Source organism: Typopeltis vanoorti, chromosome 20 (assembly GCF_054136105.1).
Source record: "Typopeltis vanoorti isolate ZY-2024b chromosome 20, IOZ_Tvanoo_1.0, whole genome shotgun sequence".
Taxonomy (NCBI): Eukaryota; Metazoa; Arthropoda; class Arachnida; order Uropygi; family Thelyphonidae; genus Typopeltis; species Typopeltis vanoorti.
Window position 1 is genome coordinate 10188272 of NC_143568.1, and position 22266 is coordinate 10210537.

Here is a 22266-nt window from a genome sequence, read left to right on the forward strand (position 1 = left end):
AAAGCTCTTATGATGCTTCTTTCTAATGCAATCCCTACCAGTTTGCTATAGTGAGAACTGGATGTATTCATAATAAATTTTATATTGCTCATTTCAAACCCATGTTATACTTTTAATACTATTAAGCCTAATGGTATTAAAAGAGAAGATATCAAACAGTGGCTGAGTTAGGCAAAAAAAGAAGAGCATGAGCCTGCTGCCAAAGTATGATGGGAGTGAGCTGAGGAGGAGAGCTGCATAAGTAGATAGTGCAAGAAAAATGGTGCACATATATTGATTATAGAGTGATTTTAATGGTCAAAAGGATTTGCATTTTCAAGATGAACTTGAATGGTTTTGGTGTTAGGTGTTTGGAGATATTTTTGATACAAGAGGGAATGTGAGTTGTCAGGAAAACTAGATACGTTTGGGTGATTACATGAAAGAGTCGATGTGCATATTAAATTAAGTGGAAGAAACTGTGAATGTAATAACAAACAGAGTGAGAGGGGGAGAGAGAGAAAAAGATAGCATGTTAGGGATGATCCAGGGCTTGGTTTATCAAGAAAGAAAAGCACATACTGTGGAAATAGAGAGGAGGAACTGGTTGAAGAATCAACTCCAGCTTTCCCGTCTGAACTGGAAAAGTTTCAAGGGTTAGCTGAATACTATTCAGCCCACTGATTAACATGTATGAATATACACTAATGTCAAGAAACATCAGAAATAAAGCTAAGTAGGTTCATAGAATTAGTAGGTAGTGGAACCAAAAATTATTGGCATTAGTAAGATCTGGCTGACAGAGAAGGGCATTATTACAGGAATAGTGTAATGGTATAATGGAATAGTGTCAGAGATAACATACAAGACAGAAAAAGTGGAAGAGTTTTCCTAGCAATCGCAATCCAACCATAGTAGAAATATGTCAGAGACAATACGAGTAACACAGGCAGTGAGCTCGAGACTGTCTGGTATAAAATAAAAATTAACAAGACAAAATAAATAACTGGGTGATGTTATAGACCAGAATCAAGGAAGTGGATTGCTCAGACATAAATCTTATGGATATATATAAAGAGAACCATTGTTAGAGGTGATTTCAACTAGGGGTGTACAAACTAGAGAGGGAAGAAAGCACCCAGATTAAAGGGGAAAAGAATTTATAGACATAATGAAGAATAACTTAAGTCATATGTGATTGCATGGACTCATAGTACGAGACCACTGAATCTGGTAACACAGTGAGAAAGCTGTCTAGAAATTAGTTGAATATTATGCCTCTAATTGGCAATGATTGCACAGTCTTAACTTGGGAGGTGACAATGCATATAAAGGCTATGACTGAAAAAGGATCATCTGTGGCTAAGGCAGGTGGTTATAATAAACTGAGATGGCAGATTAAAGCAGTGCCTTGGCATGAGAAACTATATGATAGCTGTGACTGATGCAACTCCAATAAAAGTAACCCTTTCTTTTAGTGTTACACAGTTTGCTGATAACTTTAACACTAAAAGTGTTCAAGTTATCGGCAATACTTTTCTAAAAACAAGGTTACAGCCAAAACACTATTAACAAAATTCTCTACAAAACCTCAATAAAAAACAAAGGTAAACCAGACTACATAAAACTATAATCATTCCTTACATTAAAGGGACATCAGATAAAATAAACAGAATACTACAGAAATACAACCTTAAGGCCACCTTTAAACCTCCTGCAAAATTAAAAAGCTTACTCAACTTATCCAAAGACCCACTCCCTCTGCTGACCCACCCTGGAACATACCGTATTTATTGCCCATGGAATCTACCATATATAGGGGAAAAAGGATGCACAATTCCTATCAAACAAAAGGAACATAAATGACACATTAAATATAATAACTATGGTGAAGCTGGCCTTTCTGATCATGTCCTGAACACTTTACATAGAACTGACTGGAAAAGCACCAGTTGTTTACATCACACCAAAAAAAACATGGTATGAACATAAATTTAAGGAAGCCTGCGAGATTCTTATCGACCACCCTAATCTGAACAATAACGATGGTCTAAAAATCCCAAGCATATGGAAGGCACATATTCTACCTATGGAACCATTCTCCCTAAGAGTTAACTATAAACAGGACTGTAGATAATCCAGAATCTTAAATCTAATATAACAATTGTTATGTTAAAATAGGACACCATTGTTACTGTAAGAAAACTATCTATATGAAAGAATGTTTCTCTTATGTTATCTTAAATTGAATTTAGCTTTGATGTAGCTTTTAAATAATTAATTTTTTAATTTTATTTGTATTTTTTTTTTTTTTGTATATATATTATATTTTTACTAGAGGTCATGCCAGTAGAATAACCATTGATCAAATCATTGTTTCTTTAGCATACTGTGTAAAATGTAACTCAGCTTGTACTTGTATATACTCCAGATGATGACCTTCATATGAAAGTTGAAACGTTGGGAAATTAAAATAGTTATTTATGACACGGTTGTAAAGTCCATAATTTCTAAAATGGAAACTAATAAAAGTAAACTGGTGTGGGAAGTGATCCTTCTCATAATGCACAGCAATATATGCATCTGAAAGCAACTGTGTTTTGCATTATATGATACTAAGGCAATTGCTGTAACATTAACAGCCTCTATATAGTGAAGATACTTCACAAACAAACTGTGTTGGTTTCACTTGGATAAATAATTAAACAAGAATATAATTTCTTGCCAAGTATAATTTAATTTAGATATAAAGGCATTAAAGCAGTAATAAACCCTTAGATAAGGTGAAGACAGTGCTGTAAGTATCTGATCACTATAAGACATATCGAAAAAAGATTTTCATTTGTATAGCACTAAATGTTATGACCCATTTGCTGTACATAAAAAACTGTTTCAAATGGCACTGTTCTTTGTAAACTCAAGCAATCTGAAATTACATTGCCTGCATTGATAAGTTACTGATATAAAAGTGAAAATTTTAATGTTTATTCTACTTTCGCAAAGACTGATGACATAAAAATTCTTGATATATATATATATATCATTTGCTTACTTCACACCAGTCAGGAGTCCTGAAAAAATTATGTCTTCATAAAGTGGCTGTACTAAATAAGCTGAAAGAGGCAACAAAAAACTGGAGTCTTCTCATCTTCCAATTGCTGATATATATTTTCAGGGAGTGTATAGGATATTATGATAGTACCACACCCAAAAGTTTACATCATTAACTTCTAAAGCACTTCTTACAGTATCAATGCACCTAGATTTTCAACTTCCTCTAAGTTTTTCCTGTCATCCTGGCAACAGTATCTGTTTTGCTAACTTTTCTTCTGTCATTCTGTTAAGTGAAATTTACCACCCAAGATTACCTCTGCTCACACATTCCTAAATGCCACAAATAGTAGAAACTAACCAGTTCCTACCTAATATCCTAATTTTTAACATGATGTCCAGGCTGAGGTGATGAAAATAACAGAACTGGAGGTTGAGCTTTAAAAATGAAACTCTACATTCAAGATTTTGCAAACCTTGAGGCAATTTTTTTTTTCATAATAGAAGAAAGGCTTCAATCAAGATGATGAGGTATACACAGTTCCACTACATGTACACAAACACAAAAAAAATTAGATTTTTGGATTCAACCAAGGGTCTACAAGTAAAATACAAAATGCAGACCAAGGGACTTGAAACATATAAAGCAGTGGCTGCCATCTTGGAAAAAAAATTAGTTTTGTCTGAACATGCAAAAAATATACACCTTGAGCATTAAAATGGCAGCAAAAAATCAGAAACTGCATAAATAGGATAAATAAAAATGGCTGCCATAATTAACAGAATGCTTCATATGGGGAGGCGTTCCCATATGAAGGAGAGGGTGACAAAATAACTTGCTTTCATGAAAATCATACCTTCAGCCAACAGATGATTTCATTTGTTAAAAATACTAATATCAGAAATCCCCACCATTAACACCCCAACCAGCCAGGATGTCTATAGATGTCCAGCAAAATCTGGATACAATTCTATAACACCTATTGAATAACATGGATTATTAGTGCAATTATCCACCAAGACCGGTAGAGAGGTTAATGTTTATTATAAAAACACTGTTAAAACAAACTCACTCATTAAACTACTGGAAAGTCCAAAGTCCCACAGGCAGTACTATGTTAAAGGAAATGCAATATAGCAAACTACTACTTAATATAAGATACCATTCTGATCCTTTTATGCAAGTTTACTAGAGTAAAAGCTAACATATCATGTCAAACTCTTAAAGAAAAAAAGTGAAGTCTTAAATAAATATTACCTGTTGCACAGCCCTTAACTGATTTAGTATTGCTACATTAACTGCAGAGGGAATAGTATGTGCTTTATCCAGAATACTTTTTAACAGATCTCGTACTCCCTAGAACAATTGGTAATATATATATATGAAAATACAATTTGAAATCCATACATATTAAATTTTAATTTTATAAATTTTTTATAAAAGAGTCGATGTGCATATTAAAATCAATATTTTATAGGTTTAAAAAACTCTAATAAAATTAGACTTCATATCCAAGAAACCATTTCATTATTATAGTATCATTTCCCTGGCTTAAAGGAAGACTGAACTTTTAGACCAGTGTTTCTCAACGTGGTGTACGCCCCACAGAGGGGACAATTAGAAAATGTACATGTACATATTTATATTATACTTTTTCAGAACTTGACTATTATGCTAGAGGGGGGGGGGCATCAAAATCTTTGAGATGCTGAGGTGGGGACATGATCCAAAAAATGTTGAGAAACACTGTTTTAGACCATTATATTCCCTTTTTTATTGCATTATTAAGAGAACATCATTCCATTTAATGATCTCATTGCTAACTAAATTACTTATTTACTCACTCATTCTTTGATACTACAGTCCATGCAGGACCTTGGCAACCTCAAAACATTCCTTATTCATCTACTGACAACTTTTGTATATCCTCTACATCAACCAGACTTTTTCCCAGTCTACCCGGTTGACCAAGAAAAAGATATCTGGTTATTTGGATATCTAAAAAATTTTCTTTGCAATCTTCACATTTTACATTCTCTGTACATGTCCAATCCACCAAAGGCAGCATACTTTAATTGTTCTAATAATGTTTAGGTGTTGGTTTAAACACAACCTATCATTAGTCCTTATTTTCTACACCTTATTAATATTCACCTTATCACCTTATTAATAAATTCATATGGAATAAGAGAGAAATTAGTCGGAACACTAAATTAGCTGTATACAAGACAGTGTTCAAACCAGTTTTAACTTATGGATCTGAGAGCTGGGTCAGAAGTAAAACACTTGACCAAAGACTAGAGACCGCAGATATGAGAGTCCTGAGAAAGATTAGAGGTATGAACAGAGGGCATCAATGGCAATATCATATTAAAAAATGAGGATATTAGGAAAGAACTTGACATTGTCAGCATCCAGGAATGCATTAGCAGAGCTAATCTCAGGTGGTATGGTCACTTAAATAGAATGGGGGAGGAAAGATTAGCAAAACAAGTGTTCTCTGCCAGGTTGGCAGGAAAATGACCCAGAGGAAGACCAAGATATAGGTGGATTGATACGGTACAAAGTGCCTTAGACGATAGAAATATAAGATCTGATAATGTTGGAGTCTTGACAAGTAACAGACTGATTTGGAGGAAAATTGTAGATAGGAAGTTAGTAATGATGTAATTTTTTCATGTAGTACTGTCATATCCTGTACACCCCTTGAGGGTACATGGCAGGAATTTGATGATGATGATGATATTAATATTCACTCTTCTTATACCTTTCACATATATATATTATTTATTTACAGAGTAATTGACTCAGTTAAATGACGTTTATAATTATTAACTAACTTAAACACCGAGAAAAAATACAAGAGATTTAATAAGGTTTCACTACTATTTTCATCGGAAATGCCGACTTCGTCAGGTGAATACAGTACCATGGAGAAAACGATATCTTAAAAATATATTGTACTTTAGACAAAAACAGAGTTCAGAACAAGTAGTAGTTGTGTTTGAAATTGAGCATGTGAATGATATCATGAGTGAGCCAAAACTGGATTACAGTGCTATGTGAATCGGGCAGGCTGTAACTGAGATTGCTGTTTAGATGGGTAGGGTCGAGAGCTATTTCTTTGGATTCCAAGATACGTCTTTCTAATTCATTGGAGCATTTATGGATGTTTGAAGTTGAGTTCCAGTCTATTTGTTGTCGTCCTTCAACAATGGTATTGGCTGAGAATAAAGCATGGTTGAATAGGGCACTAGCAGGGACTCTGTTATAAGAAATGTCACATTGGTGTTCTTCTAGGCAGAGAGAGATGGATTTTTTCTGTCTGGCCATAATATGGTTTGCAGCAACTGCAAATGATTTTGTATCCTCCTGGGAACTTAAAAAGGTTGTGTTTTACTTTAGGTTGACTGAGGTAAGATCAGAGTTTGGGAAAGGTGGAGAAACATATTTTAACATTCAATTTCTTCAGGATTTTCGCTAGTTTAGGAGAAAGAGAACTTATATTCAGTAAGGAGATGTAGGCTTTTGAGTTTGAGTTATCTTCATTAATATGTAGATTATATACACTAAGATGATTATAGATATTTTTATGAGAGTAACCGTTATTTAAGAAAGTCCTTTTGAGGCAACTAAGTTCTTGTTGAAGTTCATTTTCTTCTGACAACAAGGATCTAACCCAATGAGCTAGTGTGGAAATAATTCCTAATTTCTGAGGTGGGGGGGGGGGGGTTGTAGTGAGATGAAGCATGTAGGTATCTATCAGTGTGTGTCGGCTTTCTAAAGATAGAAACCTTGAGACCATCTGCTGTTCTAGTAAGTTTTATATCTAGAAAATCTAAAACACCATCAACTTCTGGTTCAGATGTGAGTTTATATTTTGATTGAAATTGTTTAAATGATCCAGAAAGGTTTATAAGTTTTCTGGGCAGTGCTCCCAAATTAGGGAAATGTCGTCCATGTAGTGTAGCCAGATTTTGGGTTTCAGTGTCGCTGAGGAAATAGCCTTTTCCTCAAAATCTTCCAGAAAAACATTGGCGAGCACCAGAGACAATGGGCTATCCATTGCCAAACCGCAGTTCTGCTTGTAGATCTTGTCTTCAAATAAGAAGTAGCCTGCCCAATTCACATAGCGCTGTAATCCAGTTCTGGAGCACTCATGATATCATTCACACGCAACGTGCTTCATGCCCAGAACTAATGCTTGGACTCAATTTCAAACACAACTACTACTTGTTCTAAACTCTGTTTTTTGTGTAAAGCACAATATATTTTTAAGATGTTGTTTTCTCCATGTATACTGTATTCACCTGACGAAGTCTGCATTTCTGATGAAACTAGTAGTGAAACTTTATTAAATCTCTTGTATTTTTTCTCGGTGTTTAAGTCAGTTAATAATTATAAAAATATATATATTTGCACAATATATATATTCCCCCCCCTTACTACCAAAGACTAGGCCTCTGATCCACATTAACAAATAGCAAACCACTATGCATATAAATGATGGATGTATCTTGAAGAAAATAACTTATTTTAAGTGCATAATGACTGCAGTTTGCCTGCTGTGATTTCTTCAGAACTAGTATTACCCTCTGTCATGAGATCCTAGTACTAAGTGTCTGTTGTTTCTCAAACTCTACTGTTAAAGAACTATTCTCTTCTTTGTTCCCTCTTCATCTTCCTGAAGTCCAGATATATATTGTCTTTTCAGCATTCACCACTTGGTCCATTTTCTTAGATGATGAGTTTCCAAAAAACTCCTATCTCCACATGAGATAAGATAACTCACTTTCAACTGAAAATGTGCACACACACGAGCACGTGTGCAGATAGATATGAGAGGTTTCTAAAAAGTAAGGTAACATTTTTTTTCTTAATAATTTGATAAAACACAGTGGAGAGACAGACACGTTAATAACGTTCAAAAAGACCACCATAGAAGTGTGGCACTACTGTTGCTTCGTGGCTAATTCCAGTTGCAAAATGGCAGTTACCATGTGAGTGTGGTCCAAAACAGTGTCTGTGAAGTTATTCATTTCTTGCAAGCAAAAGGGGCTTCACCAAGTGATATTCACCATTAACTGGCTGCTGTGTATAGCAAAAATGTGATGTAAAAAGAAGCTGGTGTGTTTTTGATGCACTGAATTTAAATAACTGTGGTGACATTGAAGATCGACATTGGGTAGGCAGGCGTCCATCAAGCAAGACAGAAAATAGCATTCTACACATTAAGGGCATCATTCTTGAAAACTGACAAGTTGAAGTGCATGGGAGGTGGACTTAAGTTCACTGTTTATGAAACTGTTCATGATGTCCTTGGCATTTCAAATCAAGCGAAAGGTGTAGTCCCGCTGGGTGCCCTAACAATTGCCACAGGAGCACAAGGCAACATGCACAGGGATGTGTCTGGAGAATCTGTTGCAATACAGCAACAAAGACCCAAGATTTTCTTTCTCGCCTAGTCACTAGAGATGAAATGTGGGTTCATCACTTTGCACTGGATAGCAAACAAGACTCCACAACCTGGAAAGATCAACAATCTCCTGTGTGCAAAAAAAATTCAAAACTGTTCCCACTGTCTGAAAAGTAATAGCCACAGTGTTCTGAGATCATCGAGGCATTCTGTTGGTGGACATCTTGCCAAAAGGAGGAACACCCCCCCACCCCCCCCCCCCCCCACCCCCCCCCCCCCCCACCCCCCCCCCCCCCCACCCCCCCCCCCCCCCACCCCCCCCCCCCCCCACCCCCCCCCCCCCCCACCCCCCCCCCCCCCCACCCCCCCCCCCCCCCACCCCCCCCCCCCCCCACCCCCCCCCCCCCCCACCCCCCCCCCCCCCCACCCCCCCCCCCCCCCACCCCCCCCCCCCCCCACCCCCCCCCCCCCCCACCCCCCCCCCCCCCCACCCCCCCCCCCCCCCACCCCCCCCCCCCCCCACCCCCCCCCCCCCCCACCCCCCCCCCCCCCCACCCCCCCCCCCCCCCACCCCCCCCCCCCCCCACCCCCCCCCCCCCCCACCCCCCCCCCCCCCCACCCCCCCCCCCCCCCACCCCCCCCCCCCCCCACCCCCCCCCCCCCCCACCCCCCCCCCCCCCCACCCCCCCCCCCCCCCACCCCCCCCCCCCCCCACCCCCCCCCCCCCCCACCCCCCCCCCCCACCTGTTGGCAAACTTTCATGAACAGGTCCCACAGCAGGTCAATTCCCTCTTCCCCCAGTGCCTTCCATGCCTCCACTGGAATTCTGTCGGGGCCCACCGCTTTTCCATTCTTCATCCTCTTCATGGCCTCCATCACTTCCATTCTACCGATGTTCTGCACCATCCCCTCAGAAGGCTGCCCATTTCCTCTGTGAGTCCTTGCATTTTCCTCATTCAGAAGTCCCTCAAAGTATATTTTCCATCTGTTTCTTATGTCCACATCCCTCCATAATACTCTTCCTTCAGCATCTTTGATCTGCCTCACATGTAAGATGTCCTTAGCTGCTTTATTTCTACATTTCGCTAGTTGGTAAATTTTTCTCTGTCCTTCCTTTGTTTCTAATTGATCATACAGATCTTGATATGCCATGGTCTTCGCCTGTGCCACAACTCTCTTGGCTTCTTGCTTTCTCTGTTTGTACACCTCTCTGTCCTCTTCCACTCTTGACTCATCCCACTTCTGCTTTGCCTTCCTCTTAGCTGTCACTGCCACTTGTACATCATTATTCCACCACCAACCCTCCTTCTGCTCTCTAATCTTTCCAGATGTCTCACCAAGCACCTCGATTGCACAGCTCAGGATTACTTTTGAATTATGTTTCCACCAATCTTGTACACTTTCCAGTCCATCCGAAATCCTCTCTAACACTCTCTCCCTAAAACGATTCCTCACACTCTCTTCTTTTAAGCGAAACCACTTAATTGTCTTCATCCCATGGCAACCAGAAGTTCTTATCTTCGATCTTAATTTAAAGTCTGCGCACAGCAGTCGGTGTTGTTGTGCTACTTGATCTGTTGGAATTACCTTACAATTTGTCACAACCTTAAGATGTTTTCTTCTAGTCAAAATGTAGTCAATTTGTGAGTGTTGTTACCACTTCTAAATGTTATCAAATGTTCTTCCCTCTTGAAGAAAAACGAGTTCACAATTGCCAGATCAAACGCTACTGCAAAGTCCACAACCCTCTCTCCTTCCTGGTTCATCATTCCCACTCCGTGGCCACCATGCACCCCTTCACAGTCTCTATTCTGTCTTCCTATGTGCCCGTTCAAGTCTCCTCCGACAATCACCATCTCATTTTCTTCCAATTCCCTCATTTCTTCATCTAACATGTTCCAGAACTCATCTTTTTCCTCTGCTGTACAACCAACTTGCGGGGCATATACACATAATACGACCACCCGCTCTTCTCCAAGACCCAATTTCATTCGCATGATCCTGTCGTTCCTTCTACCCACGTCCAGTACTTCACCCTTCATTCTGCCACACACCACAATTCCTACACCATTTCTTCCCTCGTTATTCGCTCCAGAGTAGAACAATTTATATCCATCTCCCAGTTCCTTTGCCTTTCCCCCTTTCCACCTTGTCTCCTGCACACATAAAATGTCCAACCTATCTTAAAACTAATTACCCTATATTGTAATGAACACTGTTTTCAATTAGTGCAGCATTTTCCAAGCACTCATTAATCACATTAATTGAGAGATTGCTGCATTTAAGTGAAGATCTAATATATGTCTGAACAAATCAACAAAAATAAGCAATAATTGTTCATATTTCAAAGACTGCATCATCTTTTTTTTTTCTTATGAATTATGCATATTATTCCCTTTCTCCATTGTTCTAATAACTCCTTTCCCTCACAAATTCTTTGACTACTACAACACACACACACTGGTCTATTTCTTTTACCAATCATATTATATTATCTTCTCCAGGTGAGGTGTTAGTTTCAATTGATTTATTAGTTACATTTTTTATTTTAATAGTGGAGCCTCCAGTAATATGTTTTCTTGCTACTTCTATTTCTTCTTTAATATTTTCATCCTCTGTAACTAATTCTGGTATATTTAGAAACTCTGAAACATTCAACCTATCTCTAAAAAATTCATCTTATTCACTAATAAATTCCTTCACTTCTTTGCAAAAGAATGTTTGTTTTAAGTGTACTAGATTTAGCAAATTTGCCATAGTGAAAACTGATGGTATATTCACTGTTATTCTTCTTGTTTATTTATATTATTTAATTATTGTCCTCCTTTGTAGCATTTTTCTTATTCTATTTCTCTCAATGAAAATGCTCTACATTTTCACCAAACCATTTTTCTATGTTTTTATTCCTCGGCTATCACCTCCTCTGCCATTTTTTTTTTTTTTTAATCACTTTCATCTTTCTTTTTAAGTAGCATTACCAATTTGGAGGTTAGCAATTGTGGTATGCCAGAGTGCCCGACCCTCTGCTATTCTTTTGATCTCGTAATAGCTCTTCTCTTTTAACCAGTCCATTTCTTTACATCATCAATCCAAGAAGTTTTTGGTCTACCAGGAGATCATCTTCCCTCTAATTTTGCCTCCAGTATTTCCAGAGACGTTTTCCCTGCTGATCCACTTTCATCATATTCATTATTATTATTCTTTTTTTCTTGATAATATAGAAAGAATCACCTCTATGTTTTTGCTAAGCAATTGTATACTCAAAAATGGCATTATAGTGCAAAGAGCCTCCACAGCTCAGTTAGTTTCAACGACACCATATAATTGGAAAGGATTGGGTTTGAACCTTGTCTATGACAAGCAGAATTTTTATTAGGGATTTTCAGATGAAGGTAAGTTACCTGGTCTCGTAAGAAGGTGACAGGGATTTTTTTTACCCTCTAAGAAATTTGGGTTTTCATCCTGCAAAAGGGACAAACAAGCCAGAAACACACACACACTCACAATATACAAACATGGAGATTACAGGAATAATGATTAACTATCCAAATGTAGTGGATCTGGTTTTGAAAGCCTGTATGGTACAGTGTAAGGCTACATGCAAACATAAAACAGACAGACAGATCAGAAATGACTGATTTCAATCATTCAAATTTAGCATCTTAGCATCTTGCTATTGATTAGTTACACAGGATGATCTGCTAGCTGTTTTTAATATTGTAAAATTAATCTGTAGTGAAACTGAAAACATCATAATTGTAGAACTCATTGCATAGAACAGCAAAACCAAATCAAGAGATTTATTACTGTTTATTAGGAAACAATGCCATTCTCCTTCACACTGTTATTTTTTAAAATAATGGTTTCACACATGTAAAGGAGAATAGAATTCATTAAATACTCACATATTTCATTCAATGTAACATGAGCATCATTTTTTGATTGCAACCTCTTTGTTTGATTCCAGTGAACTGTGTGACTAGTCTCGATTGGCATCAGAAACAAGGTCTGAACCTTCTGTTCCCAGAAATCTTATATAATCTTTATGTTCTAGGATTCAGCAGAATGGCCATTATGCCAAAAGCAGCAAAGCTGACAAGAACAGGGTATCTGATAAATACCAGGCAAGGACATAGGTGGTAGGAAAGAAGATAATTTATGGGCTAGTTTGTACCGTATCAATCCACCTATATCTTGGTCTTCCTCTGGGTCTTTCGCTGTTCACCCTGGTTCCCTGGTTAAAGCAATGGGGACCTTGTTTATCCGGATGACGCCCCAGCCAGCATGAAATTTTGTCATGTTGTACCATCATTTTGTATTTTGGCTTAAGCCAATAAGAATACAATTTGGTCGGCTAAATCCCAAATTGGCAGCCCATCCTCATTCGTTTCAGTATCCAGGTAGACACCCCACAGGGTGCACCAAGAAGGTGAGGATTGGACATTAGGTCAGAATCCCTGGTCGGTTCTCCACATTCTTTTAAATTAATGTGGAGAACCTAACCTAATGTCCTATGTTGAGGTCTCCTCTCAGTTATACAGCTTTCACCCTTAAGCACCCCTTACATGAATCTTTATGTTGAACACATGGTGATAGTAAGGAGTAGTCCTAAATAGAAATCTAGGAAGTATTTATCATTGATTATTATATCAGCTGCCTTCTCTAATGACAAAAAAATTCCTCTACTTCTTCCTTAGAAGAATCTTCAGAGGGGCCATAGACATAAATAATTGTCCAATATCCCATTTTGATGTTTGCCCATATCATTCAACTTGATACTTCCTGTCATTCTGAAGATCATCCTTGTGGTTAGCATTGAATGCTATACATCACCCTTCCTTTCCTGATCATTCTTTCTTGAATATAACATATTGTATTTGTTATTTAGAAGTATCTTACCAATTTTTGTCTTCTTTGTTTCAGTAACACCAATTATATTCATGTGATACTTCTCTAATTCATCTCCATTTCTTTTCCATTAATACATGTCATGCTGATTGCATCTTATTTTGAATTCTGCTAATGTTGGGTTGCAGTTTGTTTCAGTAGTTGACTTTTCATCTGTTCATCCTGATTACCTGATAAAACAGTGTGTGTGTGTGTGTGTGTGTGTGTGTGTGTGTGTAGAGGGGGGGGGGGTGCTTGTTTACCTGATTCATATCCCAGCCAGTGTGACATTCCATCTTGTTGTACCATCACTGACTTTTGTTTTAAGCCAATATAGAATATAATTTGGTTGGCTCAATTCTAAATTGCTAATCCATCCTAAGTAGTTTCTTTTTTCACCTGTGAAAGCTTGTAAACCTATAGAACATTAGTACTGTTCATGAGGTAAGAATTTTCTCCCTATTTTTATTAATTTTATACATTTTTTGTATTTTTTTTATTGTTTACTAATCCAGAAACCCAGTTCTAGAGAACAAACATTTCAATCTACTTTAAACCTCTAAATAAGTGAGACAATGGTCTCACAATGGGGCAATGAAATTCATCTCCCACCTAAAAGTTTTGATATTATTACACCTTACCTAGAGTCAGCAGACTCATCATGGGAGGTCCATTCAACTGATAACATATTTATCACACAGAAACTTAAAATCATTAACACTCCTTGCATTGACAACACATTCTGGTGATGTGTTCTATTCACTGACAATTCTCCATGTAAAAAATCTACTCCTCACATCCCTCTTCTCTTCACCACACTCCTACATAACTTCCAGGGGTGACCTCTGGTTTTTCCCCCTCTCATCTTCTATTCTTTTTTATAATCTCATCTGGACTAATCTGATATAATCCTCTCACCAATTTAAATGTCTCTATCATAACACCTCTTTTCCTCCTATCCACCCAACTCTGCAATCCACATTTTTTAAGTTTGAAATATTTTCAAGTTGAGAGTAAAGTCTAATTCAATTCATGCCACCTGTCATAACTACAAAAATATAATACAGAGGGATATACATGGGATTGCTTAAGAGTCAAAGTTAAATAACCCCTATGAAATTATGTAAAGGTCTAGATAACTAGACCTTCACATAGCCTGTAAGGCATGTTGAGACCTAACTAAGACCTTTGACCTGGTGTCTAATCATCTTCTTGTGGCATCCTATTATTAGATATCCATCTGGATACTGAATGAATAAGGATAAGCTGTCAGTTCAGGAAGTGTCAAACCAAATTGCATTTTCAATTTGCTTAAACTAAACATGATGGTACAACATGATCAAATGTCATTCGAGTGGTAATGTTCAGTTAAACATGGTCCTCTTTCCATTATTGTGCAGGAGTCAGTGTGAAAAGTCAACTACTGGAACAACCCTAAAAGCAACAGAACTGAAGATAAGCAACATGAACATAAAAAACATAAATAAAAAGAATGAAAATGGGAATCGAGTAAGATTTATTATCATATAACTTGATTTCCAGTTTCCCATTTTACTGTTAATATTCTTTAAAAACTTATATTAAATAATATCCAAATAGTACAACTTACTTTGTAGTCAACTCCAGCTATAATCCTGTTTATAAGTTGGAAACTGTGGCACCAAAAATCTTCATTTTGGTAATGAAGCTTCTCACATTTTAGCAAAGTATCACATACAACCCTAAAAATAAAAATACTTTTAGATTTAAACCCTTATAGACCAAAATTTAATATTGTGAATTAATGCTTAAGAAAATTTTATAATACATGTTACATATTTCTTTCTTTTTTATTTTACCACCTTAGTTTGGATTCCATATCTTTTACTTTATCACAATATCTTCCCTTAAATGTTAAGTTCAAATGGTCTATTAATATTGAGTAACTTGGCTTCACAGACACCTAATTAATGCTATGAGTGGTTAGAAATAGCAGCTATCTTAATTAAGAACACTTTTTCTATTAAGATTTCAAATTCTTTATCTTAACAATTTTCTGTATCACACAGTGCATGTTCTGGTTTAAAAAATTATAAATAAAATAATAAGAATTAATAAACACAAATAAATAATAAAAAAATACAGTAAATCATATGTTATCTTCTGGCCACAACTGCAAATGTTTTTTTTTTTTTTTTTTAAATCCCAGACATGAAATGTCAAAACCTATAACACATCAGTGATGTTTGGATAGGAGGTCAAGAAGAAACCTGTTGATGCTTTTTTGAACAACTCGAGATTGTATTCCTTAGGGCTTAAACAGATAAGCTAGTAGCTGTCATTTGCAAGATCGTCAGTGTAACACTTCTGTAGTACAATCAGAATACTAAATTGCTAATTAGAGCCATTATGGACTGATAATCACTCAATATATAGTCTATCACAGCCAAGTCATCTCCACCTTCCTGGCATATCTGTTTCCACAAATAGGGCTCTGGTGAGGTGAATATTGCCACCCTAAACACCTATCTTACCTAGCTGGAAGAAACTAGACCTCTAGGTGATAGGGTCTTTCATCACCTGGTGAAGTACCACCACACTACTTTTAGGAGATGTGATATTGCTAATACCACATCACCTCTAGAGTTGGACCTCTGGTTTCTATACCCCATTTTTTCCCACATGCAGTGTGGGTTATGGCCTTGCAGAGCATGCTTGCCACGTTGTTGTTATTGAACTGGAGGGCCAGTATCTGTTCCATTTCAGGGTACAGCAGTAAAGAAGCTTTCCATAGGCTGGTCACCAGATAGTGCATGAGACCAAACCAGATGATAATCTGCATGTCAGAGACATCCTTATCAGCTGACAAATAATCTTGCTACTGCCAGGTTGTGTCTGGAGAGACCGAATTAGTGGTGTAGGGGCTAATGTCTGAGGCCACCCATGGACTGAAGTATGGGCATCCCCTGCGGGGGAGGTATTGCACAAGTCCTATACCCCAGCTGAATGCTCTTACTCTTACATGAAAGATGGTCATTAAAATATTAGCATTTAATTATAATAAAAAAAAAAACTAACAAAAAATAATAAAAATATACATTAAAAAAACCCAAAATAACAAGAATTTCTTCCCACTAAAAACACTTCCATATCCATTTCACCAATCATGGCATCAATACAAACATTAATGATATACATGACCACTTAGACATCAAAACCTGATCTACTTTTCTTAACTGAAGCCCAATCAGCATCCTCCACAATTACATCACGAATGCATTCTGCAAAAAGGAGGAACTTGTGATATCATCGAATGTGATATCCCTTGCCATAAGCTATTCAACCTGAAATCCCCACTTTTTGATTTACTCTGGCTCAAGATTTTCTTACCTCACTTTATAGCCATCATCTGCTGCCTTTACTACTCCCTAACTCTGACAACCGTGATGCCCTTTTTGACTACTTATAATTAAGAGTTGATTTCATACAAAACTAATTACCCAAATTGTGAGATGCCTTGATAGTAGCTTTTAACATTTTATCACAATCTGGTTCCCATTCTCCAACTTCACAGATCAAGCTAGAAAAGAAGTCAAATCATTTGTAATTAGGTCATGATCTATCACAAATAGTTAACTTACCAACCAGAATACCACAGAATTGTCATTCTTCTTCCAACACTGGACATTTTCTTAACTAGCTCTCCCTCAAAGTATATTGTGGATATCTACTCTCCTCCTGGAAACTCTGACCATAATTGCCTCATTGCCCTATGGCATTACAACTGTACCAAATGGGACAGTTGTAATGAATCTTTATCTCTCTCTACCATGGTCAGATTACTGTTTTAGTTATCTGATCCAAACATCTGTACTGAACTTGATCTAATAATCAAAATAATACTCAATGGAATGAGTGACTTCATTCTCCACTCCACTGCATGCCCTTAATCCTTATTCAAGCTTTGGTTCTCGAAAAAAATGTACAGTCCATGATAAAAACATTGAATATATTCAACAGCTTAAATCAAAAACTCCAGCTTGTCATTCTGCTTACACTACAGCCCAAAACAATAATTCCAAAGCAGACTTCATAAAAATGAAATGCAATGGGTTTACCCCTGCTCAACTGGTTGCCGAGCCCTCTAGTCCCTCACTAGAGCTGCTGGGCATTACTTCTACCATTCCTTGTTCCTACTTCTCTTACACCTCTATCATTCTGATGGCACCCAAGGATAAGGTATCAGCATTTTCCTCAAACTCTGTTTAGATGATAAATGCAAATTACTTCCACACCACCATAAACTGCTTCCTCTGATCTTTGCCAGAAAGATAGCAGGAAAATCCTGATTAATCTTGATACTAATTGTTCAATGTGTAGAAATTATGGAGACAAAGCATGTGTTAGAGTAAATACTTTATTTATAGCTAAGATAAAATAATCTTCAATGTTTTTATTTTGATATCAAGGTCAACAAAAGGAATACAGATATATATATATGAACTAAATCACAAGCTACTTCACAATGCACATTAGTAAGCTATATCATGATTGCTTTGTTAACCATTCATTATAATAAATTATGGAGACAACTAACACAATAGAGTAATAACTTCAATTTAATATAAAAGAAAATAATTATCTGACATTTCAACATCCATATGAAAATCATCATCTGGAGTATGCATTTGCATATAAAGAGACAAACTAACACTGATTTAGTCAACCATTAACACTACTGTGTGTGGTTAAACAAAAAAATACTACATCAAGTCTAGATTCCTGTAATATTTGGCTAGAAATTACTTTAAAAAAAGTTTTGATGGTGGCTAATATATGAAATAAGAGCTGAAATTATTGTTTAGAGTCCTGAAGTGAGGACTCAATATATACTCCTGTTTTCTGAACCAGTGTGAAGATAGTCATATGACTATCAACAACAACAGAGTCCATGAAAATTCTTATTTCTTGCGTTTTCTCTCCAGGTGAATTTGCACACTTTGGTGGGGGGGGGGGGATTAGTAATAACTAGTCCATTAGTCATTACTATTATGTACATACCAGTCCTGAACAGAAATCAACAGACACTTGCCATTATTATTAGCTTTAGTTTTTCTTGTATAGTTATTAGCTTTAGCCTTTTTTCAAAATTTTCCTAAAACATTTCCATGTTTTGTATTCATTAACTACTCTGCCATTTAAATCTTCAACATGAATGAGCTTTTCCTTTATGTGAGCTGCCATCTCTAATGACAAGAAAAATTTCTTCCGTTCTTCTTTAGCAGAACCTTCTGTTCTACTGTAGGCACAAATAAGTCTGACAGTCCAATTCCACATTCTGATGTTTGCCCACACTAAGTACAACCTTCTTGAATGCTTGCCATTCAAGCAGGCCCGTTTCTACATTTGGGGGGGGGGGGGCTGTGCGAAATGGAAAAGTAGGGCCCCTGAAAGTTAGTAACATTTATGGAAATTTTAAATGGAAGGATATCTTGTTAATTAATTAATTAAATCAAATATGAAAAATATTTATGTACATAAATAAACAAGTATGCTCTTTAGCATCAATTTAAGTAAAGGGAAAAAATTAGTTAAAAAATAAATGTGTTTGTATATACATGATATATTATTTTATTATGTAAGTATACATTATCTTATAAATATGCCAGAACAATGATTTATTTAATAATATACATAATAATATAAAAATATTAAAAAAAGTGGTACAACACTGGGCAAGGAGTTGCCCGGTGTTGTACCACTTTACCCCAGTCCTGAAGATACTTTCAGGCGCAAACTTTGTTTGCACACACTTGGATAGAAAGGATTAAACTAAATTTATTATGGTCTGACCAAGTGAAAAATAAACTTTCAACATATTGCCAGGGACGACAAACGTTCTTGAGACATAGAAGATCGCAAATAGGTTTTTATTAATTTTAATTTGGAAAATGACCTTTCTGCTGATGCGACCATAACTGGACTGGTCAATAATATTTTAAATGTCGCAGTAATATTTGGATAAATATCCAACAAATTATTTGTAATTATGAATTTTAAAATATTAATGGGTGCATCGTCTGGAACAATACTTCTAAAAATAATTAATTCATTGTAAAATTCAGATTCATCAATATCTGTACTTAATTTTTGATACAGCTGTTGCAGCAAAATTTTAATTCATTTTCTCTCATTTTTCTTATTAATTTCATATCATAAAGAAATCCAAATGATTTTTCATGAATTTCATACAATTCAAATATTTTTTTGACAGATTGTACAGCAGTATCTAAAATTACAAAAAAGAAATTTATCCTAAAATTATCTTTCTTATCACCTATGTGTGATTCATCAGGCGTTTCATAATTAAAAAAATAGTTTTCTTCGACATACTCTACTTTCTTTAAATTTAATTTCTAATAGATTTGACAGTTCTTTAGCAATCTCAAAACAGCTATCGACAGTTCTTTAGCAATCTCAAAACAGCTATCAAATCCTGATATTGTCTGCTCTTCAAAGTACTGCACTAACTCTTTATTATGCTTAGTTGCTAAGTCTATGGGAATTTTTGCATTTTGTAATACTTTACTAAATAAATTAACTTTTGACAAAAGCTCATACCAAATTACAAGGCTTAGTATAAACTCAAATTAATCTATTTGTTCATATATTGAAACCACTTCTACTTTGATAGTATTATCTGATGCAGTTTTAGATAATTCTTTTAGTGCATTTAAAAATTCTGGAATTTGAAAACATACAGCTCTAACTGATTCTATTCTATATTCCCATATTGTAACACATAACGGTTTTGGAGTTAATTGTTTAACAAATTTCTTTAATATGTCCCAACATAAAGTTGAGGCAGCAAATAATGTATATATTTTTTGTATAACAAAAATTTATAGCTATAATTGATGATTTAGCAACATCCCCTAAAATCAAATTTAAATAATGACAGGTACAAGGAGTATAAAATGCCTTTTTGTTTTCATTTAAAATGTAAGCATTGACTCCCTTATATACTCCTTTCATATTCGATCTGTTATCATACCCTTGCCCTCTACAATCTGACAACTTAAGATTTAATTTATTCAAAAGTGATTTTATATTTTCATATATACCTTTACCAGTAGTGTCATTAGTTGTTAAAAACGTCAAAAAGTGTTCACAAATTTCAATATCTGCTTTAAATATATGTAAAAATCTAAATATTAATGAAATTATTGAATAGTACTTTGCCTGTCATATCATATTTACAGTATTTTGTTGAATTTTGGTTCCCGTATCAACAATTAATTCCTTTTGCACAATGGGTGATAGATAAGAATTTTGTTTCTTACCTATAATTTTTTTTTCCCCCGAACATCGCATTAAATGATCTTTTAAAAGTGGATCAACTTCTGCAATTAATTCTATGATTCCTAAAAATTACCATTATGGGCTGTGTACAAAGTATCAAAATTACCTCTAAAAGCTAAATTATATTCGGATAAATAAAGAATTGCTGCTACTATTCGTCTTAAAACATTTCTTAACCGTTCTGCTTCAAATTTTATGACATTTTGATTTGCCTGATCGTATTGTGATTTTTTAAATTACATTCCATTTGTGTCCATGAATACATGCATTTCATGTGCACTGGATTTCGTTCGTGCGACTTTAATCTTTCACTTTCATGTCGCCAGTCAGAAAAGCCATTATTAGATAAAAAATTATCATCAGAAGAAAATAATCTGCAACAGAAACAATAAATAGAGTTGGCAGAGTTTGAATATACAAGCCATCTTCTGTTTTGCTTCTCTCCATTTGCAATTGTCCTAACATATTGAGCTGTGGAAAAACACCTCTTGTCGTCGTCTTTTGGAAAATCATTTTCAGTCGGAAAAGACGATGGACCACATTGTACAATTTGTGTTAGCGTTGCATTGTTTGAAATTTTGGGCCATGTTGCTGGATCATCAATAGTAAATAGTTCACCTTCCTCTGGTGTCTCAGTTTTAGGATCTTCAATACTCATTGTTAGACCAAACGCTTCATGTTCTCCGCTTCCTTTGAGTATTTCAGAACTCTCATTATTAATTAATGTTGAAGCCAAAGAACTGTTTGTAGTTACTTCAGAACTCCCGTTAGCAACTGATATATCTGAACAAATATATGAGTTCAACTTCATAAATTTAAACAGTGAATTTCTTTTTCTTGTTTTCATTTTTCATGCCCACGTGGGTATTTTCTTCCATAATAATCTCTCTCACGACTAGTCATACTTTATTAAATCGTATTTAATTCTAATCTATTGTATTTAATTGTAATCTATTGTATTTAATTGTAATCTATTGTATTTAATTCTAATCTATCGTATTTAATTACGATGGATTATTAAATAAGTTAATAAATTAAAATAAAATAAATTAATAAATTAAAACAAAATTACTTACCTGATAAATAAAACATATCTAAAATAGATAATATTAGAAAATAAATAAATCTAATATAGATTGAAAACTGCTATTGAAGAAAAATTCTGATGTCAGATAACCTAAAACCAGTTTACAAAATATATTTTTTAAGATGTTTTGCAAGTAGTGTCACATACAAAAATTGCCATGAGAGTACATGTGTATATACTTACTTGTTCATAAAATCATAAACTAAAATCAAAAAAACTCCTTAAAATTAATAAAAACACCTGTTTTAAAATGCACTTTTCCCTATTTAACACTATGTTGTACGATATTGTTATATATCTTAGAGTAGTTTCAAATACTACCACTCCAGCGCTACGATCTTAAAATTTATTCCCTATACCAATTACTGTTTATCCTAATGTTATTTCATCAAACAATAGCGCCTGACCGGCGGTCTGGCTCCGGCCACGAGATACCGGGCGAGCAGTAATGCAGTGCAGTGCCAAAGAAAGAACTACATGCCGTTATCAGTATAATTTTAATGT

At 35.8% G+C, this 22266-nt stretch overlaps 1 protein-coding gene across 1 annotated transcript in view; it reads right to left on the bottom strand.

The window, feature by feature from the left end:
• MED23 (mediator complex subunit 23) overlaps positions 1-22266 on the bottom strand; it is a 435475-nt gene that overhangs the window by 384001 nt on the left and 29208 nt on the right. Inside the window, exons 4-5 of the mRNA XM_090410280.1 lie at positions 14944-15055; positions 4289-4387 (exon numbers count right to left, since the gene is read on the bottom strand). Of these exons, the coding sequence (XP_090266406.1) occupies positions 4289-4387; positions 14944-15055 (211 nt within the window). The remainder of the gene's footprint in view (positions 1-4288; positions 4388-14943; positions 15056-22266) is intronic.